Consider the following 27315-nt stretch of genomic DNA (forward strand, 5'->3'; position numbering starts at 1 on the left):
TGACTGCTCTGGCTGCCTCCTGTTGCATTTTGGGGCTTGCAGTCCAAGTGAGGCTTAAGAAGAGCTCTCTGGCTGGAGAATTCTTAAATACCTCTTCCTCCTTAAACTACAAATCCCAGAATGCAGGAGGAGGAGGAGGCAGCCCAGAGCAGTTAAAAGTGGGACAACAGCACCGTAAGAGTGCAGCGCTGTAATCTAGTGAGCATGAAGGCAGGGCCTAAGATGGCGACTGGTGAAGAACGCTAGCTAATGCGCATGCGCGGGAGGACGTTTCGCTAAGACCATAAGGTTAGCGGGAGACAGAAGCCATCTTCTCCCCCCAGGATTGCGTCACTTCCGGCCCGCTGGTTCCGCATCTGGGTCAGAGAGAAGGAGAGAACGAACTTTAACGATAGAGATGCAAGCAGTTCCGGTTCCTTCCCTCCAGAGAGGTAGGGGAGGGAAACAGAGGAGGCTGCGGGGGTTAAGGGAGGCGCTGGGGCTCGGGCCCGGTCTCAGCTGCTTTTCTCCCGGGGTAAGTTGGCGGAAGAAGGGGAAGGGGAAGGGGGCTCCTGGCCAAGGGGGAGGAGGAGCTGACAGCCCAGTGGCCGCCTTCGCTGGTTATGATTATGATAAAACTGCAGCGGTTCGCCACCTTCGGTTCTCCATTTGTTTTGGACTTCAGGTCCCAGGAGCCTCAGCCAACGAGGCCAACGGTCAGGAATTATGGGAGTTGAAGTCCAAAATTATCTGGGGGCCAAAGTCTGGGTACCAACGTGACAGTGGGATCCGGGGTGGAGTGGTGCTTTGAGTGCTGGCCTGTCACTCCGGAGACCGAGGCCCAAAACAGACTCAGGAACAATCCATCTTGAGACTGCTTCAACTGCCCTGGCTCGGCGCTAGGGAATCCTGGGAACTCTAATTTGTTGTGGCACCAGAGAAGGCTAAATGTCTCAACAAACTACAGTTCCCAGGATTCCCAGCATTGAGCCTTAAAGCAGGCTCAGACTGGATTATTTCTGCAGTGTGTTTTGGACCAGTATCGTTGTTCATAGCATCAGGATTTCGAAGATATAGCCGTGTTAGTCTGTGGAATCAGTATGTAGAGAGATCCAGTAGCATCTTTGAGACTTAACTGAAAGAAAGGAATTGGCGGCATGAGCTTTTGTAGACTTCAGCCTCCTTCCAAATGCATCTGAGGAAGTAGACTGAAGTCTAGGAAAGCTCATGCTGCCAATTCCTTTCTTTCAGTAAGCCTCAAAGGGGCTACAAGATCTCTCTACACTTAGTGTTTAGATGTGTATTTGAATCCACTTATTAATTTTGCCTGCTTTGCAGTTACATTTTACAAAATGATGAAAACATGGAATATAGTGGAAATAATGCTAATCATAGCTGGAGTCCTGTTTGAATCCCCTCTCAACCATGGAAACCCACTGGGCAAGTCAGCTTCAGAAGATGGCCAAGAAAGCCCCACGATAAGGTCGCCATAAGTCAGAAACAACTTATAAAGCACACAACAACAACCATTTATAATAATATTAATATTAAGAATATATAACAATGCAAGGCCTGGGAACGCTTCTCTGAACAGGACGGTCTTCAACTCCATTTTGAAGCTGGTTAAAGAAGTGATGGCTCTTGTTCGCGGGGGAAGAAGGTTCCAGGAGTGAGGGGCAGCGAGTGAAAAGGGGCGAATCCGAGATGGGGCAGAGGAAATCCTGGGCTGGGACAGCAGACCTTGACTGCCAGAGCGGCGGGCCCTAGTGGGAAAGTGAGGAGAAAGATCAGCCTGACAGATAAGATCTAAACCAGTCAAGAACAGAGTCTGAGAACCCAAGGTCAGAAAGTGTATCAACTAGAAGACAGTGATCAACGGTGTCAAAGGCAGCAGACAGATCAAGAAGGATGAGAACAGAGTAAAGGCCATTAGCCTTGGCCCGTAAAAGGTCATTCGAGATCTTACTGAGAGCTGTCTCTGTAGAATGCCTTGGGCAGAAACCAGACTGAAGGGGATCAAGAATGGAGTTGGCTTCAAGAAACTCGAGACAGTGAGAATAAACAACCCGTTTCAAGACCTTAGAAAGAAAGGGAAGAGGGGAAATCGGACGATAGCTAGACAATTTCTTACCTGCTTGTCCTCATGGATCAAGGCAGGGAATGACAACCATTAATAAATACATGACGCCAGTTCAAACACGCACATGAGTTAAAGCATATTGATTTAAAAGGACAAGTAATATGTGTGTGTATTGTGTGCCTTCAAGTCGTTTCCGATGTATGGAAACCCCATCAGGTTTTTCTGGCAAAATTTGTTCAGAGAGGTTTGCCATTGTCTCCCCCTGAGGCTGAGAGAGTGTGACCTGTCCAGGGTCGTCCAGTAGGGTTTGTGGCCAAGCGGGGAATTGAACTCTGGTCTCCAGAGTTGTAGGCCAACTCTCAAACTATTAATGCCACTGTAACTCCAAATAAGATGAGTACGTCTTAAAAGATGATCAGAACTGAGGCTGTCGTACTTTGGCCACATCTTGAGAAGGCATGACTCACTAGAAAAGACAATAATGCTAGGAAAGGTAGAAGACAGTAGAAAGTGAGGAAGATTGCATGCCAGATGAACAGACTCAATGAGGGAGGCCATGGGCCTGATTCTGCATGACCTGAGCAGAGCAGTGGAGGATAGCGGGGCTTGGAGAGTTCTCGTCCACAGAGTTACCATGAGTCAGGGTCAACTTGAAGGCAGTTAACAACACCAAATTAAAACAATTATAATACAACGCGCCTTTTCTTTACGCAGGGATCCGTTCCGGACTCCCGCGTGTAAAACAACGCCTACACTTGAGCCCCATTTAAATGACTGGGGGTCGTGCACGTGGCGACACGCAGCCCATTCATCCCTATGGGTCACGCCACCCCTTCCTCCCCACATGGCTTTCAGTGTATGCTGAAAGCTGTGTAAAGCGTACCCGCGTATGATGCAGACGCACTGTAATAACAATGCACAGTGGGTGACTTTGTGGTCCTCAGGGGGCTCCAGACATGGCTTACAATGACAGCAGCCAATGGAAATTAGCAGGTAGCAATCCTTTTTCTCTGGATTGTTTGTATCAGGAATAACGGGATCATCTGTGAGATTTGTGTGGGGGGGAGTTGGTTGTTGTTGAAAGTTTTGCTTTCTTTCAAGCTGTGGTGGAGAAATATCTTGGACACACTGCTGGCTTAAATATCCAGGGGTAGCCGTGTGTTGACCATACAACAAAGTAAAATAACATCTAAAATCAACAAAACAGCAGTACCTTTATTGGCCACAAAATACATGATGCAAGCTTTCAAAGCTCCATTGGCTCTTTCATCAGGCAAAGGTGTTAAAAATCATACAGAAGAAACAAGAATGTGACAGTGTTAGAGCCACAGGGCTACAGTTTGTCCAGCTGTTATTGTTGTTCTCAGTAAAGATGGCATGGAAGGATAGCCATGTAGGCATAAGCCATTCCTCCCTTTTGGCCATGTAGCTCTGGAAAATGAATAGTCTTAATGTCCGGGAAATACGTAACATTTAAACTCCATTGGCAACACAAAAAGATACAGCACTGCTGGGTTGTTTGGTTATTCTTCAGTCCAGGTGTGTCAGCTGGGTTGTGAAGACATCATGTCTTAGGTGGGCACATCTCTGTGAAAGAGCTTGTTCATCACCATGGATGGATAGTAGGTAGCTTGTTTTGAGTTGCTAGTTCTCTCTTTCTCTTTTTAAAAATCTGGACAGAGTATTTTGTTCTGGAAATGCTTGTGCCTTATAGTTGTTGGTGTAGAGTGTGGTATGGAGTAGACCTTGCCAATGGACATGCACAAATGATAGCTAGGGCCATTTGAAGAGAAACCTCACAGTTTATGCATGCTTATATGCTAATATAACATTTTAAAAGATGGGATAGCTATGGTGAGCATGCAGGATACCAGTTACGTTGGGATGCTCCTCTGAGGAACAAAACTGTGCTTCCATCTAAAGGTCAAATTGTATTAAACTGTCTTTTCACTGGAAAACAAAGCTGGTTTGTAAATGTTGTTGCTCTAGTATGGCCTCACTGGGAGAGAAAGCCATGCACTTTTTCTTTTCTGTGAAAGAAAGAGAGAGGATGGGGTATGACTACTTCTTTTAATCTGCATATAGCAGAAAGGATGGAAGAAGAGGGTTCTGTGCTGTAAGCCGCAAGAAAGAGCCAGGCATCTTGCTGCTTTATGCAAAAGCTGGCTGGAAGGAGGGAAGTAATGTTTTGTTTCTTTCCTTTTTCTTCTTTTTCCAAGAAACAGTAGTAAAGCTTGGCTGTCATTTTTGTATGAGGAACTGACTCTTCCTTTACTGTTTTGTCTCTTTCCTTATGGAGTTATTTCAAGAAACAGTAATGAGACACAGCTGACACTGCTGCAGCTCAAGGGAGCAACATGTCTCCTTTATAAAGAAGGGGGAAGAAACAAGGTGGCTTCTGCCCTTCTGTAGTTCCTCAGTGCTGATAAAACCTCAATCAGAGCAAAATCTTAGAAGAGAAAAAGACAGCCCCTTTCAAGACAGCCCTTTTTTGGTACAGAGTGCTTGTGGGAAGGAAAGGCTGGCTGGTTTCTTCCACTGGCATTTTACAGAGTAAGCAATAATAGCTTTCTGCTCCTTTCTGCAAAACAATCTTCATGTGAAAAACCACTTCTTCTCTCCAGGGAACATGGGAACAACAGAAGTAGTGGGCCTCCATCTTCCCTCTAAGTCAGTGACTGCATTCAACAACAGTGTTAGGTGTGGGCTGGGCTAAAAAAGGACTTGGGAGGAATATAGTAAGAACAGGTTTTATCAGACTATAGGCCTATATGATTCTGCATCCTGTATTCCACAATAGCCAATTGTTTGTTTTTGAAAACCTACAAGCGGGACACGATGGACACATGTTACTTCTAAAATCATTGGCAGCGTGTTGCTCAGTCAGTTGCTGGGAGCTCACAGTGAGAGAAGGTCTCGGGAATGGTACCTCTGGCCCCATACAGACAGGCCAAAATAAAGCTGCTTTGAGTCACTTTGGAGGTATGCTGTTTAAATGATGCATGCGTCCTAAGAGTCCGGAAGCTATTCCAAAGCTGCGCTCGAGTCTTTAGGACTCATTTAAACAGCATACCTCCAAAGTGACTCAAAGCAGCTTTATTTTGGCCTGTCTGTATGGGGCCATTGATAGCTTTATTCGTTATCAATGTCCTGCTCCCCCTTGACTATTTTTTTGCAGTTTAAAAGGCCCTTTAATCCCCTCATCATATTGTTACCCTTTTCCAACTCTATAACATTCTCCTTGAGAAACGGGAATACGGTATACAGCTCTGTTTGCCAAATATGGTGATACATCCTTTTCATGATGATAAGACTTGGAAAATTGCAGAATCATTGTCCTGATGTCTGTCATCTGCAAACAGTTGGAAAACATTATTAAAACTATAATTAGTAAATGTACAGGGCAGGTCTTACTGAATGAAGGCATACCTCCCAAAGCGAACTACTGCTTCAACAGCCTTTTGAAGCTTTTGGAGAGTGTCAACAAGCATGTGAATGTGGATGATCAGAAAAACCTTTATTCATCTTGAAAGGCAGCTGAGTTGCAAAAAAAGAGAAAACTCCCCTTAAAGAATCATTACCTAGTTGAACAATAGAAAAAAGAGTAGGAATGAACTGCAACTTTTTACAGTGAAAGGAAGAAGTCTGATAAACCACCTTTAATCTATTGCTATTCAGTTAAGGAAGAATTTATGCTGGAACTAATAAACAATCTGGAATAAGGGATGCTCAGTTATTAGTTAAGTTAGCAAGCATTTTTAATTTGTATTGGCCAAAGTCTAGTATATCATGGCCATTTATCTGCAGCCAGGCAGAACTGATAATTTTTTTTATTTATCCTCCTCCTTTCAGAGTCTAGGAATGAAAATACAGTCGCCCATCTTAATTCGCAGATCTGGGATCCACAACCTTGAATACTCACGGAGGGGTGACCTTCATTATTTCCAATGGGGCGGCCCCTGTGACACATGCCCCATTCAAGTCTATGGGGCTTGGATATGTGTGAGCCTCTGGTTTGTGTGTGTGTGTGTGTTTTTTTTTTTTGGGGGGGGGGTTCCTGGAACAGATCTCCTGCGAAAACTGAGGGCCAACTGTACTCTTAAATCTCAACTAGCATGGCTAATTGCTGAGGGGTGATGGGGGACATAGTAATATCTGAAGGGTGCCAGAATTTCTACGCCTTTTATAGAGGTTTATAAAACTATAAGTGTTGTGGACAATTTTTTTTAAAAAAAATCTCATCCTGTTAAACCAGTGGTTCCCAACCCGTGGACCATCGGAAAACACATATTTGCATGTAGCAATGAAAATAATTGTATGGTTGGGAGTCGCCACAACATGAGGAACTGTATTAAAGGGTCACGGCATTAGAAAGGTTGGGAACCATTGTGTTAAACTGAAAGGCAGTAGATTAAAAGTGGTTTATCAGATTTATGATCCTGAAAGGAAATAATCATCAATTTAGGTGGCTTTAAGATTAGACAAATTCATTTTAAAATTAGGTCTTTTTGTGCTTTTTAAATTTAATAACTAAAGTGTATTTGGAGGGGAGACCGTTGCTGGTGGGCTTCTTTTACTGTTATTCTGGCATCTTGTTTCCAACACAATATAGACTGTGTAGTTTCTGGGTCTGATCCAGCAGGGCTCTTCATATGTTCTGTACACTGGAAGGAAATGCTGCTATCTGGTTATATATCTGCAAAGTACATTTTGAGAATGAAGATCTTTAAAGGAATGAATATTATTGTCAAATTAGAGTTTTCTTTGGATTTCTTTAAATTTACTAAATTGAGATATTCCAGCAGACTCAATTCTGTAAAATTAGCACACACTCTGTGGACAGTATGTGACTGCTGGAAATAGGTTTTATGGTCTCTGTGATATGCACATGCACTGCTTGTCCCATTGACATCCCTGTTCAGGAAAGGAAGCTACAGTAACCACCTTCCCTCAGCAATAAAAGTGCCCGGCCACAGAATGATTGCCCCCCACATCATGTATTAGCCCACCGTTCTGTCCTCATTGTATTTTTATTGTGTTTTTAATAGATAGTTTAACTAACATGTTTAATCCTGTTTTAAGGGGGGGAATTTGGGACATAATTTTGTAAATGTGGATTTTAATGTGTTGTGAGCCGCTTTGATTGTCTCGTCACAGAAAAGCGGGATACAAATAAAAGTTTTATTATTTTATTTATTATTTGTTTATTAGGAACATTTTAGGTTCATAAGTGCTGATAAAGGAACAGTGCCCATCAGGATCACCTGCAGTGATGTCCATATAGGGATTTCCCCCACCATGCAGCAGATTCAGTGAGCAGAGAAGGGATGTTTGTTGTGTGCCTTAGTAATGTCAACTCTAAGGCAACCGTCACAGATTTTCTTGGCAAAATTTGTTGAGAAGGAGCTTGCCTGTTCCTTCCTTTGAAAGTGTGATTTGTTCAAGATCACCCAATAGATTTCCATGGCCAAGCAGGGATTTGAACTCTGGTCTCCAGAGTCATAGTCCAAAACTTAGATCACTTCACCACACTGGCTCTTGAAGGAACATTTAAACTTTCCTAGTTCTTCCTTCCAAGGAGTGTCTTGGTGTTTATCTTCAGCAACCACTTCAGTTCCCAAAGTTGTATGATATTGACCCTTGAAACCATTCTGCTATTAGGGTTTAAATTTTAAAGATCATTAAAAATTACATGACAAAAATTTGGCATGTTTGTCTCACTGCCAGTACAGATTGGCAAAAAGGGCTGGCTTCAGGGTGGCATGGGGGTATAGCAGCCACATGCCCTGACTCCGCCCCCAAGCCAGCATCATGCCGCATACTCAAGCAGATGGTGGGCAGCATTTTGGTGACGTGGCATTTAGACACAGCACTCCAAGGAAACACTGAAAAAATGCCATAGCAGTGGCAAAGGAACCCTTTCCCTAGTGTAAAAAGAAGCAGCTTTCTGCCACTCCTTTTTGCACTGGGAAATTGCCAGATCAGGGTTGCAGCATATGGCTGCTGTGGCCCCAATCCAACACACAAAGGGGCGGCATAATGCTGCCCCTTTAGGGCTATATGTTTTTGGCATTAGTCTTCAAAATTTACTAAGGCCCCATACAGACAGGCCAAAATAAAGCTGCTTCGGTCACTTTGGAGATATGCTGTTTAATTGATGCATGCGTCCTAAGAGTCCGGAAGCCACACGAAAGCCATGATCCAGTCCTAAGGACCAGAGCACAGCTTTGGCACAGCTTCCTGACTCTTAGGAAGCATGCATCATTTAAACAGCATACCTCCAAAGTGACGTGAATCAGCTTTATTTTGGCCTGTCTGTATGGGGCCTAAGTTGTTTATAGAAGAAAACAGATAATGGCTTCCTAAGAACATAATCTTCTATTGAAATTAAGATGACATTCTATTGGTAATGGACACCTAAAGATTTAACATTCTACTGGAATTATTATTTTTGGATTGTGTAATATTGTGAATACTATCCAGTTCTTACTGTTTAATAAGAATGCAATTTCCAGGAAAATACAGATGGCCTTTGAATGGGCAGTAACAAATTATGGAACAGCCTGCTGGAGGAGATCCGTCACATTACCAGATTAGACAGATCACTTCCAGCAGGCCTTTCCTGAACAGAAAACCCGGCCACCAATCTGAACACCACCCCTCTGAATTCACTATAGCCCATTTGCTCAATTTGTTTATTTTAATGTATGATTTTAAATTGTTAACTGTTTAATTGATGTTTTAGGCCTGGCGTGGGATATTGGGACATGGGATTCTGTATTTAATTTTTAACTTGTAAGCCGCCTCAATTGTATTGACAGAGAGGCAGGATATAAATAAAGATTTATTATTATTTTATTTTTATTATTAACAGCAAGTTTAAAAAAGTTTTCTTAATTATTATTATTATTATTTTAATATTTGATAAATTTTATTAGAGAATAAACAAAACACAGCACATCAACCAAATATACAAACAAAATAACAATACATAAAAAAAATTCCCATACATATCCGGCTTTATCCAATTTATACAAAGTTCCCCCCACCTTTGAAAATCCTAAATACCATTAAAAACACATTTTCTCTTATTAGTTTCTATTTCTTAACCCCTTTCAATCTTCTTTCACTACTTCTTATTGCTAAAAACCTTGTTTTTTCCCCTTGTTCCGCTCCTCCTCTTCCCCTTTTTTCCTCCTCTCTCTTCTATTTCTCTTCTATCTTCTTCCCAACAACCTACTTTAACTTGCTTCCTTGAATTACCTCCCCAACCTCTTTCTACTCTGCCTCTTTCCTTTAAACTTATCAATTTACCTTCTTCTCACTTCATTACATTCACATAACATACTCTAACCTTCTCATACCTGCTTTACCCTCAATAACATTACCTCTTCTGTTTTTTCTCTATTTAAGTCCATAACATATCCATTAGGAAGAGAGGGGCGGAAGATATGAGAAAAGGGGAGAGATATAAACCCACCAACACAAAAACCTCATACATACAACTAAACTTCCAATTGATTATTCATTGGGAAGCTATTCTATAACCTTCAATAAGTTTCCTAAGTCTTTCCCTCTGATTTAAGCTTCACGTTCAAAAACCATTCATCTACCTAATTTCTCCATTCATTGTCTTCAACTGTCGTGAATATCTTTATCTCCCAGTCTTATTAAAATTATACATCATTATATCAGTTATTTCAAAGTTTGGTTTACTTACATCAGAAACGCTATTTCTCCCCACTGCTCCTTTAAATATTTTATTACCTTATCCCACTCTTTGTAAAAGTTTTCTAAACTGTTATCTTTCAACAGTTGGGTGAATTTGTCAGCTTCTAAAATGTCATAAAATTTCCACATCCAATCCTCCTTTGTTGGTATCAAATCTCTTTTCCAATTTTGGCGTAGGTTACTCTAGCTATTGTGATCGGGTGAAATAGAATTTTCCCATATTTTTTTACAATTCATCGTCCAATATTCCTAATTAAAAAAAATCTCAGGTTTTAAATCCATTTTAATATCTAACATATCATTAATCGTATTATTAATCATTTCCCAAAATTTTACTGCTTCCCCGCACTTCCCCCAACAGTGGAAGAAAGTCCCTGGTGAGTTCTGACAATTCCAACAATTATTTGTAGAATTTTTATACATTTTTGCTATCCTATCTGGTGACAAATACCATGGGTAAAAAATTTATACCAGTTTTCTTTTAGATTCTGTGACAAAGTATATTTTAATCCTTTATTCCAGACTTTCTCCCATTGTTCTAATTTAATAGCATGTCCAATATCAATAGCCCATTTTATCATAGCCTCTTTTACCACTTCATCCTCCATCTGGATTTCCAACAATTTTCTATATATTGTCCTAATCATTTTTTCTTTTTCCCCCAAACAAGATTTCTTCTAACATTGTCTTATTCTCAGCTATTCCCTGTTTGTTCAAGTCAATCTTTACTTTCTCTTGCAGTTGTTTATATTGAACCCATCCCTGCTTGAATCCTTTGTCTTCTAAGCATTCTCGTTCTATTGATTTATATACTCCTGCCTTCTTTTCAATCATGTCTTTATATGTACACCATTTCTTTTCTCTATCCATCGTATTTTTAAAAAACGCCTCCTGTGGCGATAACCACAAGGTTTTCCCCCCAATTATTCTGTTCTTATATTTTTTCCAAATTTTTAGGAGACTTCTCTTTATGCTGTGATTATTAAAGACCTGATTATCCTTTCCCTTATCTTTATCGTATGCAAGGTAGGCATGTAAGCCAAAATTGATTCCTTATCCCTCCAACTCTAGCAGTTTTTTATTCTCTAATTTTAGCCATTCCGTTATCCATTCAAGGGCACACGCTTCAAAGTATAGACTCAAATCTGGTACACCTAGTCCCCCTCTATTTCTTGCATCTTGGAGAATTTTTAATCTAACCCTGGGTTTTTTCCCTTGCCAAATGAATTTTGTGATTTCTTTGTGCCAAATCAGAAAAGGTTTTTTTTATTACCAGTGATCGGTAACATCTGGAATAAGTATAACATTTTTGGTAATACTGCCATTTTAATTGTTGAGATTCTCCCTAAAAGTGAAAGTTTTAGATTATTCAATTTAATTAAATTGTTTTGAATTTCCTTCCAGGTTTTATTATCATTATTCTCAAACAAATCTATTGGTTTCTTTGTAATAAAGATACCTAAATACCTGACCTTTTTCTTTACCTCAATCCCAGATAATTCCTGAATCTCCTTTTCTTCCTTTAGATCTATATTTTTGGTAATTAAGGCCGATTTTGATCTATTAATTTTACACCCTGTCATATCTCCAAATTCCTTCATTATTTCCATCAAAATTTCTATTTTTTGTCGGATTTTTCCAAGTTTACTACCAAATCATCGGCGTATGCTTTGATTTTATAGGTATATTTTTTAATTTTTATTCCTTCCACCTTAGGTTCATTATCAATTTTTCTGATTAATAATTCCATCACCATCAAAAAGATTAGAGGCGACAGGGGACATCCTTGTCTAGTTCCTCCAAATATTGAGACTGTCTTAGTTTTTTCACCATTAATTAAAATGTTAGCTCTTTGATTCTGGTAAATTTCTCTAATCCATTTTTGGAATGTTTCTCCTAATTCCAATTTCTTTAAAATTTCTCTCAAGGTCTTCCGATTTCTTAATTATTATTATTATTTGTAAACTAGGGTATACTAACTTACATGTTTTTGTGCCCAGGAATATATACAGAAAATTGATATTCTTGCAGTGTATTTGATTTGCTCAATTTCAGATTTTCTAAAATATTTTCTATAGGTAGAAGAATACATGTTTACTTTCAGCATAGAAGAGCATGTACCCAAATTCTTCCAACTTTGGGCCTCCACCCCTTCCTGTAGAACACCATCGATATGTTCCAGTGAACTTATCTCCTGTTGGCATTCACCAGCAGTTTCCCAGTACAGCGTAAGTATAGTAAGACTTGAACATGACGCTTGAGTGACTTGTGGTTTTAATGACTTGTGTCTTGTGTTCTCAATGATTTGTGTCATTAAAAGATTGGATGATGTGTGTTGTTGTTTTTTTAGCCTAATTGCAATATTGATATTATATAAACTGTTGTAGAAAATAATTTATTGGCTAAATTGGCTTTTAGGTTGTTTTTCACTATGTGAAAACTTCAGGAATTTATATAATCGTTTATGAAGTAATAGAAGAAATATTGAAGATTGTGGCGTGCATGTGAAAACACCATTACTTAAGAAACTGATTGACTGTTCATATTTTGAAAAACCTTCAATACTTTGCATGAATAATGATACTACAATTTAATCTTCCTAGAGCTCTGGTCACTGGTAATCTTGCAGACATCCCACCTGTTTCACCACCACCCTTTGCCTATAGGAATGACTGCCCAGTACATAGATCAGCTGCATCTCCATTACTCAGAGGCAGAAAGTAAGTGGTTCTTTTAATATATACATGTATAAGTTAAGTCATGTTGTGGCATGATTCTTAGAATAAAATACAAATCTAATAATGAAGTAGCATCCCATGGCTGTCAAAAATTCATATACTGCATTAATTTTTTAAAATACAGGCTTTATGCACCATAATCAATATCCATAGGTTAACATGATGAGAAAAGTTACAGGAAGTCTCAGGGTTTTGTTCTCCCATATGCTCCTTCAGCACAGTCGTAAATCAGATCTGGAGGTTTTTGCTTGCAGATTACCTTGACTGCTTGTAATTTTCTGTTCATACCATTTGAATTTAGCAAATTACTTAATCTTAATTTTGGTTTCTGTGAAACAAGCCAGTTGTAAGTCTGGGTTATTGAACAGGTTTGTTTTAACAGTTAGGTCACAGTTTCCGTTTGAGACAATATTTTAAACTAAGGTTAGTAAAAATTGCAAGTCAGTGTTTCCAAATTCCTCATTGCCTAGACACTCAAGGAAGACAGCTGTTAAGGCAGTACACAAGCATGATGCTCACTGTAGGTTGTTGTTATGCTGCTAAATTATTGTTTAGCATAACAGCTAACATCAGACATTGGGTTAGATCCAGTTCCTCATTAACCCTGAGTGCTCTTGCCAACAAAACTATACAAACTGGGGCAGGGGAGGGAAACCATTTCCAACAATTTCCTCCTTCCTCTGCATCCTGCAGGGCCACTTCCTTCACTTTTCCCCAATCTTCTGGAGCAGATTGCATGGTTGTCTGGAATAGATTTTCAGGCTACTTAATGAGTCATGGGGGAAGAGAATAAGCAACAATTACCTCCTCTTCCCGTTCTGCCATCACAAATGCTCTACTGGCTCAGAAGCATTCTGCATATTATCAGAATTCGTCTTTCCATGGCATTCATATGCTGGACCCCAGGCCTCTGTGCTTATTGCTAGAATTTGGGAAGTTTGGAATCTTTTCCACCTAGTTATCTAACTCCAGTGTTTTCAAGGGTGATGTTTGAAATGTCTGTTTCACACATGTTTGAGTGAGAGACTGGTCCCTTTCCATAACCACCCAGGACATAGTCATTGGCATCTGTTTTGTTGTTTCTTACCTTCACTGTACCAACCAAATACAGTGGTACCCCGGGATACGAATTGATCGCGTTACGAAATTTCCGGGGTACGAAAAAGTTAGATTGGAAAAAACTGTTCCGGGTAACGAAAGATTTTTCGGGTTACGAAATTCATTTTGGCGCGAAATTTAAATGCGAAGCGCGGCTAGCGGCTTTCCAGCGCTAACGGAAAGCCTTTTCGGGTTGCGAAATGTATCGGGTTACGAACGGCGCCGCGGAATGAATTAATTTCGTAACCCGAGGTAGCACTGTACACTGTACTAACCATAGAGATACATAGAGAAGGCACTGACATTTCCACATTTCAGTCTCTGACTGCTCATGAAACTTTGGATAATGTAGTATGTAATTCCAACTGGATCAAGACTGATCTGGGTGGTTTTCTTATTTACATTTTAGATACTTTCAGATTAAAGCTCTTGTGGGCAATCATAAGTGTAACTTCAAACAAAATAATATCTGACAGTGTTCATGAAAAAAATATGGGTGGGAATAATTGAGGCTGAAATGGAATTACTGTCTGAACCCATAATGAAAGAAGACTATTTTGTGGTAAAGGGGCAATGGAATCTTTGTCTTAAATTCTTTTTTAAAACAAAATTTTACTTAAGACTTTATTATTCCCAAAAGCAAATTTTAAAATCATTTTAATGCAGTATGTAAAAAAATCTTTTTATGCTATACCCAAGTAAATCTCATAGGTAGAAATTATCTGTTCATTATACATGATGCAGTTCTGAAAAGTATAAAATCATGCCATACTTTTGAAGATTGTTGAAAGAAAGACATGTAATACAAGTTGATTATACCTGCATATGTGTATAAATATTACCCAATGAAACAGAGGTTCTTTTTTGCCCAGATGAAACACTTTACTGTCTGTGCAGTCTAAATCTACACAGACAGATTCAACATTTTGAATGACTTGTGATAAGTTTTTCAGCATCTTCCCTCTTTCTTTATCCTTGGGTACAGATTGTACACAACTTCCTACTGCAGCACTCTTTTTGAGAGAGAATATTACTCTCAGACAGTCTATAGAAAGAAAATTTTATTTGCTCTGCATGAGAATTGTTTGGTCAGATTTCAGTTCTGGGTAACTTAAACTTGTATTTTAGTTTGATCTAGCTTTCCCTTTCCATAGGAGACACCCATTAAGCAGTTGTACATACTTTTATACTGCTGGACATTTCGCTGGGCAGTTTGCATAAGATTAATACATAATCGTGCTACTAAACTTTTATAAAGAATGGAATTCATGGATTAGTTATGTTCAGTCTAAAAAAATAGAAACAAGGTATATAGCGTTTATAGGGTAAGGGCAGGTGGTAGAAAGATATCTCAACTAACTAGATAATTGAAAGAAAATAACTCTTCTTTTTCTTTTAGTTTATAATCATCAAAGGGAATGAGACTTTGTTGAGTTGCTTTTATTTTTTGTTGTTGATTGCCAGCATGGGATAGTTAATTTCAGACTAGAGTTGACACCTGGGTCTGTATAAAATAAGGTTAAGATTCTGAAGATATTAATTAAGATTATATTAAGAGCTTGTAAAGTGTAAATTGATTTTTAAGTGATTTAAATAACTCATGATATCATTGAGACTTTCTTACGTTTAGGCCTCAACCTCCCCTTATTTAGACCAACTAGAACCTATTAAGAGATTGACTTATTTCATATTGAACTGGAACTGATGACAGATTAGAAGCCTGTATAGAAAAGTGAAGGAACTGATGTGTAATTTTTTGTATTTCATAGTTGTATTTGTTTGTTTGTCTTGTTTGTATTTTTTTTTTGTTATGTATGTAATTTTATCTTTAATAAACTTTATTAAAAATGTAAAAGAAAAAAGAAAAAAGGTAAAGTGTAAATAGATTTTTAGGAGTATCATAGCTACAGCTGAGGAAGGTAATCTGTACGAGTGATTTTGTATATTGAAGTATTATATGTTATATTTTATTGATTTCTTAATAAATTTATTAAAAAATACATAATTGTGCTAGAATAGTCACAGTGATCAAATGGTGGCATTTTTAGTGGTCTCTTCAATCAACATGTTTTGTTCCTTGGCTTGAATAACCAGTTTCTCTTTTATGTTCTCTAGGAGGCTAAAAGAACAAAATGTTTCTTATGAAGTAAAGCGCCAGCGATTTCATTCACCTCATCTTGAATTAACTTCAGCTAACCGAGCAGTGCCTTTACTAGAAGATCACAGGCGTTCATTCCCTGGATCAATTTCTTCACCATTTTTGCAAGCACACTACATCTCTGATTTGACAGGATGTGTGCCACCCTTACAAGAAGCTTCATTTCCGGAGCCCATAAAAACTGCACTCCCTGTGGCCAAAGATAAGGTAAGTGATAGCAGGTCGTGCTTTAGGTTTTGCTGTAGTTGAGGTTTCACTGTAAAGCATTAATTTCCAAACTGGTTGTAATAGTGTAGCTGAAGTGTGCCATAACAATTTGAGCTAATAATAATAATAATAATAATAATAATAATAATATATTTATATCCCCCCTTTCCCTTTTGAGGATCTAGGCTGGTAACAACAGTCCAGTATAACATTTAAAAACAGTAGTAACATGATTCAAATCCCCTAGCCCTCCCTCCTTCTGCTAAAATACAAATAAAAGATCATACTATATAATAACAGAAGCAATATCACACATTACACCCAGTTGCAAAGAGAATGCAGCTAAAATTAGGAGCACGGAAAAATATTTACAGGAGTGGACATAGGGAGAGACAGTGGGTAGGTCAGCAGTTCAGGTTCTCATTTTGGAGGTTAGTCTGGGAAGGCTTGCCGGAAGAGATCCATCTTTATTGCCTTTTTAAAGGCCTGTAAAGATATAATTTGGCGGATCTCCTCTGGCAAGTCGTTCCACATTTTCAGAGCGGTAGCTGAAAAGGTCCTCTGGGACAAACCTACTACAGCTGAAGAAAATCAGGCTGGTGGCAACTTCCCAGAGGACCAGAGTGTGCGGGAAGGATTGTATGGCAGGAGGCGTTCCCTCAAGTAGTCTGGACCCAGGCCATGTAGGGCTTCATCAGCACCACAGGCCTCAGTAGAGGCATTGACTGCAGTGAGAATGACAGTCCTGCATTTGCAAGGGGATACTTATTTGAGTTCTAAAAGGTAAAAATATTGTCTTGGACAGTAAAGTATGCTACTTTGGTGAAGGGGCTTGAGGCCCAAATTATCAACTTTGGGTAATACATGTTGAGCTTGAAAGTAGCAAGTTTCAAATAACCGACTACTTGATATTTATTTGTTTCCCTTATAGTAAAGTACAACCAAGTTACAGTATACTTGTAACATGACTAAGAATAGCTTTTCTCTTTTGATGCAGTAACTGTTTCAGTTACTTCTATAATTATAGATGGTGTGGCTTCAATAAGTTGTGCAGGAGGAATGTTGTGTTGTTCAAGCACTTGCTTGTGCAGCTCACACTGTTCCTTCTTTTGCACCTCATGCTCTGTTGTGGGTGTTGATGTGAAGTGTTGGTGTTGTTTTCTTAATTTTGTTTTAATTGTATGATGATTTAATTCCTTTTTAACTTTAGTATGTTAATTTTTAATATCCTTGTTTTGACGGTTGTAAGCTGCCTTGAATCCCAAACTGGGGAGACGGCTTGATATGAAAAAGAATAACAATAATAATCAGGTGGATTGCAGTACCACTGACCAATTTTTATAGCATTTGGATGTTTGTTTAAATTTTAAAAACTAGAAACATTTGCATTAGCTGCTTAGAGAAAAAAAATTCAACATTTTTAAAATTTAAGTATGCGGGTAAATAACTGGGGCCTTTTTGAGGGAGAGGCTTGGACCTATTAGTCTGGATAATTACTATTAAAATGTAATGCTCCAGGCTTAGCAATAAGGTAAGGTTTTACTCCAGAAAATAATTTGGGAAGCATTAGCTGAAGTCTTGCCTTTCAAGCTCTGTCTTACAGGAGAACATATCTAATGCAGCATGTGCTATGGCAACAATAGTAATCCTGTACATGCAGCAATTTTTGCAGCAACATTTTTCTGTTTGTGGTGAAAACCAAATTTCATTTGAAATCAAATCTTGCTTTTGACAGTTCAAGGTTTTTCAAGAGAAGCTCCTTGGTTTGATGACTGACTTATGGGACAGAAAAGCTGAGTAGTTCGATGCAGGCTAATGTTGCTAGTCAGACTATGGCTAAGCCCTTTTCCTTATAATGAGGTCTTGAACCAAACTGACAGATTAACTTGGAGAAAGCAACTTCCTAAAAAGTGTGCATGCATACACAAATAAATGCACTGTCTATATTCAGAACACCTCATTTAATTATGTATTTTATATCCTACCTTTCTCCCAGTATGGGATTAAGAGTGGCTTAGAATAGCCTGAATTCTGTTAATCTTGACTAGAGTAGAACCATTGAATCAGTGGGATTTACCTTTGTTGATTTACCATTCAGTACTGATTCAGTGAGTATATTCTAGTTGAGACTAACCTGTCCTTTGAGTTAAAACAGAACAGTATTTTATAGATTGTATGGATGCTTACATAGTAAATATAGTTTTATGTTTTGTATGTATAAAGTTAAGTCAACAGGTACTGGAGTTATTTCAAGCATGTCAACAACAAGTCTATGATTTGGACAAAAAAGAGCTTTGCCGAACACAACTCCAGAGGGAAATTCAGCAGATCTTTCCAGGTATGTTGGGCTTTTTAAATTATGCATGAAATTAATTTATTCTAAGACATGGACTTACTCTTTTATAAATATTCTGTTATATATTTCTTGCCTTGCAGATAGTAGACTATTTTTGGTTGGATCCTCACTAAATGGCTTTGGTACACGTAGCAGTGATGGTGACTTGTGTCTGGTGGTTAAAGAGGAACCAGTAAGTATAAAACAAAAACTTATCTACACAATCAATATGACATGCTCATTCTCAGCTTCTTTGTTTCTTTTGAGAGTGGAAGGAACTCTGTAATATATGAAGGAGAAATCATGTCAGAACTCTTTAAGAAATTTAGAAATAAAATTTAGGTTTCCTATTCCTGTACTTGTGTCAGTGCTTTATTGAAAAGCGAATGGATATCTGGAGTACAGAGTTTGATCCCCACTCTACCATGAAACCCATTGGGTGACCCTGGGCAAGTCATACTCTTTCAGATTCAGAGGATGGCAGTGGCAAACCCCTCTGAAGAAATGTGCAAAGAAAACCCAATTATAGGTTTGCAATAGGTTCGCCATATAGTCATCATAAGTTGAAAACAACTTGAAGGCACACAACAACAGATTCCTATTTAAACAAAAAACTGGTCAAATTCTTGAATGTTTTTGCATTTTCTACCCCTGCATGATGAAATCACCAGAGGTTATACAATGCATGATCAAAAGTTAATATTTTTAATACAACTAGCTAATTGTCTTTACTACATGGAGGTTCATAAGACCTCTCTATGACATAATTGTACAATCCCTATGTTTTCAGTATGCTGGAAGCACTCTTCCTTCTAAAGGTCATGCCTGTAGCATTTTAAGAGTAGGTGAGGTACACATCCTGGGAATAAAGACTGCATGCTATGCTTCTCTTTAATTATTTTTTTTTAAAAAGGTGATGGATAAAGTAAATTTTTAAAATGCTATCAGTTCACAAGAGTGAAAAGTAAGTGGTGGCATCTTACGTATGACATCAGATTTAATCACATAAAAAGCACACACAGCCTTGATTTATAACACTTCAAAAGCTCGTAACAGATGACTGTACTAGCAGTACTAGTTGCGAAAATGCATCTTGTATGTATTGTAGAGGTTTCAGTTTGGATTCTAGAAACTGTACCCTAACCACTGAGGTCTCAGTTCAGTTCTGTAAATTTTGTTGCTCTTTTCTCTGAATGTGTGAAGTGTAATAATATGAATATTTGGACATGAATGACATGTTACATTGATACAGTTTAAATGAAATCTGTTGTTCTTTTGGTTTTTCCCCAAAATAATGGGGATAATATATGTATTGAATATAGGGTTGCCATATCCCGCCCCCCGGCGGGACAATCCCGGTTTGGGCGGTGCCATCCCGGTCCCGGTCCGGTTTGGCGCCCAAACCGGGACGGCCCCGCCCACCGCGGCCACCTCCGCCGCCGCGGCGGCTCCAAGGCCTTTCTGAGGCCTGGGGCGAGGCCGGGGCGATCGCCGCCAGCCTCCTCCCCTCCTTCCTGGTCCCTGCGGGGGCCAAGAAGGAGGCGAGGCCGGGGCGATCGCCGCCGGCCTCCTCCCCTCCTTCCTGGTCCCTGCGGGGGCCAAGAAGGAGGCGAGGCCGGGGCGATCGCCGCCGGCCTCCTCCCCTCCTTCCTGGCCTCCACGGGGGCCAAGAAGGAGGCGAGGCCGGGGCGATCGCCGCCGGCCTCCTCCCCTCCTTCCTGGCCTCCGCGGGGGCCAAGAAGGAGGCGAGGCCGGGGCGATCGCCGCCGGCCTCCTCCCCTCCTTCCTGGCCTCCGCGGGGGCCAAGAAGGAGGCGAAGCCCCAGCCATCGCCGCCGGCCTCCTTCCTGGTCCCTGAGGGTCCCAGGAACGAGGCGAGGCCCCGATCCTGGCCTCCGATCGTGGCGGGGCCCAGGCGGGGAGGGAAAGCCTCCTTAAGTGGAGGCTTTCCCTTGCCGCTTGGCCTCCGCTCCCCGCTGCGATCGCGGTAAAATGTAGGACAGAATTTTCAAATGTAGGGCACACTTTTTGTGTGTCCTACATTTGAAAATTTTGTCCTACATTTTTCCCTGTTTCGAGGTCCGGCACTATGGCAACCCTAATTGAATATGGATATTGAGGAGTTTTTTTGTAGCATGGAATACTTGGGTTTTGGTAATGGTGAAAGTAAAGAAGACTTGTGCTCTGTTTAGTTCTCTCTCACTCATTTTATTTAACATGCAAGTGGAAGAGAAATGATCATCTAGTGTTCTACATCTCACAAGGAACCTCACCGAGCAAAAAAGGTTCATCCATGCTTTGAAAATTTATGTGAAGGGTGAAGCCAGTAGAACGTATCTCTGCTGACACATAGTTGTAACTGTGCTGAGAGAAGAACAGCTGGATAGGGCTTTGATCCTGTTAATTTACTTTTTTAATATTACATATTCATTTTCTTAAGCATTTCCAAATGAAGTAAAATTTTAACTAATTTTCCATCCACATCCCAGGTATTAATTGCTGTAATTTATTTTAGATTAATCAGAAGACTGAAGCAAGATACATACTTGGCTTACTCCAAAAACACTTCTGTAGGAAGCTTTGTAAGTTCTATGCTATGCTAGTCCTATGCTATTTTTACAGTATTTATTAATAGTTCAGAAGTATGTGAAAAGGCTAACTAAACTTAATAATTTAAGTGGGTGAGCTGGGTTGCATTTTGAGTTCAAATTGCTGAGATACTGTGCTTGTTCTCTTGTTGGTTATCAAGCCACTGGTTAACACATGAAACAAGTTATCCAAATTAATTTAGTGCTATGGAACTTTTCTACTGTAGTCACTGGAAGAAGATTTCTTCTCCTTCACTGTGGTAGTGCAGTGATTTTCTGCTTGTGTCTATTGACATCCAGGACAGTATTCTGAGACTTGCTGCTTTTCCTGTGCCACACATTTACCAAGGAAATTAGAACTGCCTGAAGGATACTTTCAAAGTAGAAACTGTAGTTTCATGCAAAAGATTTGGTAAAAATGGGCTATTCTGAAAAAAAAAAAAAAAAAAAAAAGGAAGACCCAGTGCTGTGTCAGCGCTTTCTCATGGTACATTTAAGGGCTTCCAGTGCTGACATGGAAGAGGGCAGTGGCTAAAGAGAGGAGGTAGTGGGGGCTACCATCTCTTATAACTGCTAACTATTGCAGATCTGTGTATTCATCTTTTTCTTCTGTAGTAAGATAGGCCCGAAGCAGACAGGCTTTCTGGGTGCTTTGGTGATGTGGTGTTGAAACGGTTCACAGCTCCAAGCTGCCCAGAAGCTGTTCTGGGACCAGTGAATGTGTCCTGAAGCTGGCCCCAAAAGGAATGGCAAAAGCTGCTCCTGCCAGTGGCCCATTTGGGACCAGTGGCTGATTTTGGGACCACGGTGTCTGGTTGCCATGGTCCCTGAGCGATTGCAGCCAGAGCAGCTGCAGATCATTCCATTTGACCTATCCGCTTTGCCCAAAAATGAGAAGTCTTATATCTCCCTTTAATGTTTGCCTCAGATGAAGATATATCTTTAGAATTAAGATGGACATTACATTAATGGTGTTAATGGATCCAGCATGAGCCATATAGATCCACTGAAATCAGTATGATTTGATTTAAATGTGAAAATTGATATCAGTTAATCTGTTGAATATGGCTAAGTGTGAATTCAGTGCAGTGTATAGAAGTGAGACCTTCTTTCAGTTCTGTCCTTGCCCCTTGATGCATGCAGGCAATCAGCCCTTTTGGTGGCAGACGTCACATCAATTACACATACCAGGAATGTATTGTACCGACATGGAGCTCTTCACATGATAGAACCAATACACTTCACCATCTACTTTGCATACCATATGGCTCTCATGTGGCATTACATGAACATATCAGAAAATTTTGTAACATAAGCCAGGTCTTTATTATTATATTTTTTTAAATTTAATTTAATATTCTTGCAATATACAATACATTACATAACATTTTCCTTTGTAAATATATATATTCTTTGCATTCTGACATCTTGTATCTAAATATCTTTAACATACCACCTCAGTGCTCCCCTTCTCCAGAGCCATTTCCATCCTTATACTCCATCACAAAAATTAATTCATCTTGTGAAGGTAATTTTCCATCTTCTTTTCTTAATACTTTTTCAATAATTTTTTTCCATATCTTATCAAAATCATTTCTTTTCCACAATCCTTTTTTACTTTCAGTTTACATGTTAATTTATCAATAATCGCTAATTTCTATACTTCTTTATACCAACCCTCCAATTCTACATTTATTTTCGTTTTCCAACATTTTGCTATAATTAATCTTGCTGCTGTAAGCAAATTTGTTACCAAATTTCCCCCTCTTTTTTCCATTCCACAGTATTATATAATGACAATAAAGCTATACTTGGTTTTCTATTTATTTTTATATTGATAATATTTTCTATTTCTAATATCACATTTTCCCAAAATTTTTGTACATATTTACATTGCCACCACAATGTACTGTACTTCATGACAACCTCTCCTACAAATTTTTGACTTATTCTTATCTATATTATGTAGTCTCATTGGTGTCAAATACCATTTCCAAATCAATTTATAATAATTTTCTTTTATCCATATTGATACATTTTTCAAATGTGTTTGTTCCCAAATTTTATTCTCATTTTTCTCCATTCTCTAACTTTCTGGATTATTTGTCCGAATTGTGTATATTTTTCCTTTTCTACATTTCTTTTCTTCCAGTTTTTAAATAATTGTTCTGTTTGCATACAGTGCGCTCGCATCATATGCATATGCTGAAAGCAGCGCCGTAAGAAACAATGATGCATGCACCCATGCCACCCCATGCCGCCACGAGCACGAGCCTCATTACTTGTAATGGGGATCAGGCATACACGCTTTTTCTTTTACGTGGGGATCCATTCCCCCCCTCCCCCCCTGTAAAAGAAGGGCACACTGTATAATGTAACCAAGACAATTTCCTTTTCCTGCTCTTACTTCTATCCAATCTTATATCTATTTTCCTTTCCCTTAATTCCTTATCTACCAAACCTCTTAAATTTTTTGGGAAAATCTTTTCCATTATTATTGGTACTATCATTGAATTTTCATTCATTAATTCTTTTTTATATTTATTCCATATTTCTGTTATATTTTTCGTAAGTGGGTTTCCAATTTCCTTAATTTCTTTCTTTGTAAACTCTCTAAAAAATATTCCATATTTTCATATCTATTTCTTCTCTTTCTAATTCTAGCCATTCCACATCTGGTACACTTAACATACCTTTTATCACGTATCTCAACTGATTAGCCTCATAATATCCTCTTATATTGGGATGGCCTAACCCTCCCTTTCTTTGAAATTTGTACCAAAATTGTTTATTTAACCTGGTTCTTTCTCCTCCATTACAGTATACATTCAATAATTGTTGCCATTTATTCAATTCAGCTTCCAACACTTTTAATGGTATCATTCTAAATAAAAAATTTAATTTTGGAAATAACTAATGCTATTCTTTCAAACCGTGATACAGTAGGCCCTCGGTATACGTGGGGATCCGTTCCGGACCCCCTGCACATACCAAAATCCACGTATGCTCAAGTCCCCTTTGTCCTTAATGGCGGCACACATGCATGTGCGCCACCTTTGAGGGCAAAAGTCCCTCCCCTTCCTCCTTCCCTCCCTCCCTCCTCCCTTCCCTCCCTGCTTACTTACCTTCTGTTGTCGCCTTGAAGGCCTCCAGCACGGCTGCTCAACCTCCTCGCCGCTGCCGCAGCCACAAGAAAAGCTGGGTGGCAGTGCTGGAGGTCAAGCCTTCTCGCCGCCGCTGTGGAAGGGCTGTATGGCGGTGTTAGAGGCCTCTTGGCCTCCAACACCACCACCACAGAGCCTTTCCCCCGGTGGTGGTGGCGAGGAGGGCGAGCAGCAGCACCAGAGGCCTTCAAGGCCTCCAACACCTGTACCTGGCCTCCTCGACGACACGGAAAGGCCAGGTACCAGTGTTGGAGGCCAAGACTTGTAGTGGGGCTCAATCATACGCACAAATTCTTTTACGCGGGGGGGTCTGGAATGGATCCCCCGCATAGAAGAAGGGCACACTGTATACTTATACATATATTTATTCATTCTATGTGCTATTATTGCTGTTAAAATCTTTGCATCTTAATTTATTAATGATATGGAATTTATTAATGGATCAGTTAAATCTTTATCTGTTTTTGGTATTAATATTACTAATGATTGATGCCACGATGCTGGAATCTTCTCCCCATTTATTATTCCATTATATACCTCTAGCAGTTTAGGAATTAACATCTTTTCAAACACTTTGTAATATTCAGGTCCCAATCCATCCATTCCCATTTCCCAATTTCTTGGTTATCTCTGCTATCTCTGCCTTCTCGATGGGTTGTTCCAGTAATTCTTTATCTTCCTCCTTTATTGTTTTCCCCCAATTTTCTTTCACATACTTCTCTATTCTATCTAATGGATTCTCTCCTGCTTGATATAATTCCCTGTAAAATTCTTCAATTTAAAAAAAAAATCTTTCATCAATCTACATATTCTACCAGATTTATCCTTAATCATATTTATCATACTTCCCATTTTCTTTTTCTGTGTGGCCCAGTCAGATCTTTATTAAAGTAAAATTTGGATTATGATAAGAGATGTCATAAGAAACTTGACAATTGTAAGTTAACACATTTCATATTAATAAAGTTTAAAATCTAAGAAGCAGACCTGAATGTTTCTATTAATTATTTCAACAGAAACCTGTCTTGATCTTGGGAATTAATGAGACCCTGCTAGTGCCAGAAGAAAAAATTATCGGCAAACTGAATAGAAACAACTACTTTATATGTGTTTAAGTCTGATGATCTAATTTCTACCACACTATAAAATCCTTAATTTGCTTGCTTTGCAATAAACACTGTGAAATTATACAAGAAGTCTCTCTTGATGTTTGGCTTACTGCACATTAAGATATCTGTTCAATGTCAGAGGACTTTTTTTCTTCCCACTTTCAGCAAATTACATTGAGAGACCTCAGTTGATCCGAGCAAAAGTGCCAATAGTGAAGTTCAGGGACAAAATCAGGTAAGTCCTTGTTATTATCAGTACTATTTAGCTATTTGTTCTAGCAGTAATTAATAATATAATATGAAAACATGCTTAGAGTTTTTCTGCTAATGGGAGTGTGTTTCCTAAATCTTACTTTCTATTGATTAACCTGTTTGGCACTTCTGTAAAATAAACAGGAAATGAATCAAATGTGAAGCACTGTTCTATCAGTTTCAATGGGACAGAAGATGTACATTATTTCTGGGGTTTTATTTTCCTCTCCTGGAATGCTATTATTTCAAGCATCCATCCAGATGATGTTGGACTACCACTGACATCTTCATCAAAATTTGGTTCTATATGCTATTTTAATGGACTGTAACAGGATAATTCTTCAGATATATTTTTGTTGTGGGCACGAGCTGTCCCTTACATCATGGTTATGTCATGGAAGAATGGCAAACTATGAGATGGGTGACTGCAATATCCCTACTTTCTTCCCCATAACTTTTTTGAGGGAAGAGAAAGAAACAAGGTACTATATCTGATTTTATTCCTGACTTGGGGGAAAAACAGAGGGCGGGTAAGGGGCGGCTCTGTGCTTTCCCTTTGCTCACCAGATCAGGCCCTCGGAAACCGCACCCCGTGGCCCCAATCCAGCATTTTTTGGGCCAAAAAGAAGTGGCAAAATGCTGCTTTTTTTTGGCCTGGAAAAAGGGCGTCCTTGCTGCTGCTGCATGACTCTTCTCTGTTTCTTCAGCGCAGCATGTCTAAGTGCTGCACTGAAGAAACGTCATGACACTGCCCACCATCTGGTTGGGACAGGCAGCATGATGCCGCTTGAGGGATGAAGTCAGGGCAGTTGTTGGGCAGTCACCACACTCTCATTCTATCCTGACGCCGGCCCTTTTGGCCTGTCTGTACAGCCTTTTGTTTTCTTTCAAGGAAAGGCATGCTTCTTTTTGTTTCTGTAGACTATTTTGACCTATGTTTTTTTCTTTAAGACATGTTGTCTAAACCTTTTCTTCTATATCTTTCTATCTGAGCTTGGAAAAGTTACTTTTGTGGATAATTCTGAGACCACTCCAGCTAGCATGACAGTCTCGCTGGGGGATTCTGGGAATTGCCACAGAAATAATATTTTGGAACTCTGCTCTCAATCCATGTATAGCTAAAAATGTACCAAGCATTTTCTATTCACTGTATTGCTGATGAATGGTAGAGCATATACTTTACTGACAAAGAAGTCCAGATCCAATGCTGACCTCTTAATCTTAAAAGGATCAGATAGTCAGTGATTTGTATGTACAGCGCTGTGTAAATTTACAGCGCTTTATAAATAAAGGTTAATAATAATAATAATAATAATAATAATAATTTGACTGTTGTCTGCCTGAGAACGTGGGAGCTGCTACCAGTCAGTGGAGACGCTACAGATGCGAGATGGATCAGTCTGACTCAAGTGCATGGCAGCCTCTTATGTTCTTGAAAGAACAGAAATACTGCAAAGTTAGTGATTTTGAAAAGGAGAGAGAGTGATGACATATTTGCAACAACATCCATCTTTTTGTAGTATCAGTTTTGTTTAAAAATTGCACCACCTAGGTGCATGCTGCATTTTATTTTGTTAAATATTACCCCCGTTTTCTGCTGTCCCCTTAGTTGTAGGGATTGGGCATGAGTTCCTGCTATCCTATCTCTTCTCCATCATCCTTGTTTGATTTAATGCTAGTGATTAAGTGCCTTTTCCTGCTGTGGCTTAGTTTTTTGGCTAAGAATCAGCAGGAGAGTAAGTTTATTTGATTATTTTCAGCATCTCTGCTACTTAGGATTTCCTGATTATCTTAGTAAAGTGGAAGTACATTTTATATCTTTATTGTAACCCGTTACTTGTCAGAGGCTCTGGTTTTTATTTAAGATGAATGCCTTC

The 27315-nt window shown here is 39.3% G+C and overlaps 1 protein-coding gene across 5 annotated transcripts in view; it reads left to right on the top strand.

Annotated features, from left to right (window-relative positions):
* Positions 1 to 360: 360 nt before the first annotated feature.
* The window catches only part of TENT2 (terminal nucleotidyltransferase 2), a 57298-nt gene continuing 30343 nt past the window's right edge, over positions 361 to 27315 (top strand). The window contains exons 1-9 of one of the 5 annotated variants that reach the window (XM_089494749.1): positions 365 to 514; positions 5912 to 5987; positions 11869 to 12018; positions 12394 to 12510; positions 15742 to 15991; positions 18215 to 18329; positions 18428 to 18519; positions 20841 to 20907; positions 25352 to 25421. In XM_089494749.1, the coding sequence (XP_089350875.1) occupies positions 11906 to 12018; positions 12394 to 12510; positions 15742 to 15991; positions 18215 to 18329; positions 18428 to 18519; positions 20841 to 20907; positions 25352 to 25421 (824 nt within the window). In that variant the 5' untranslated portion in view covers positions 365 to 514; positions 5912 to 5987; positions 11869 to 11905. The other 4 variants (XM_089494753.1, XM_089494740.1, XM_089494772.1 and 1 more) reach the window with 4 other exon arrangements.

The sequence above is a fragment of the Sceloporus occidentalis genome, unplaced genomic scaffold (assembly GCF_023333645.1).
Source record: "Sceloporus occidentalis isolate IW3139 unplaced genomic scaffold, rSceOcc1.0.p SCAF_1, whole genome shotgun sequence".
NCBI classification, from domain to species: domain Eukaryota; kingdom Metazoa; phylum Chordata; class Lepidosauria; order Squamata; family Phrynosomatidae; genus Sceloporus; species Sceloporus occidentalis.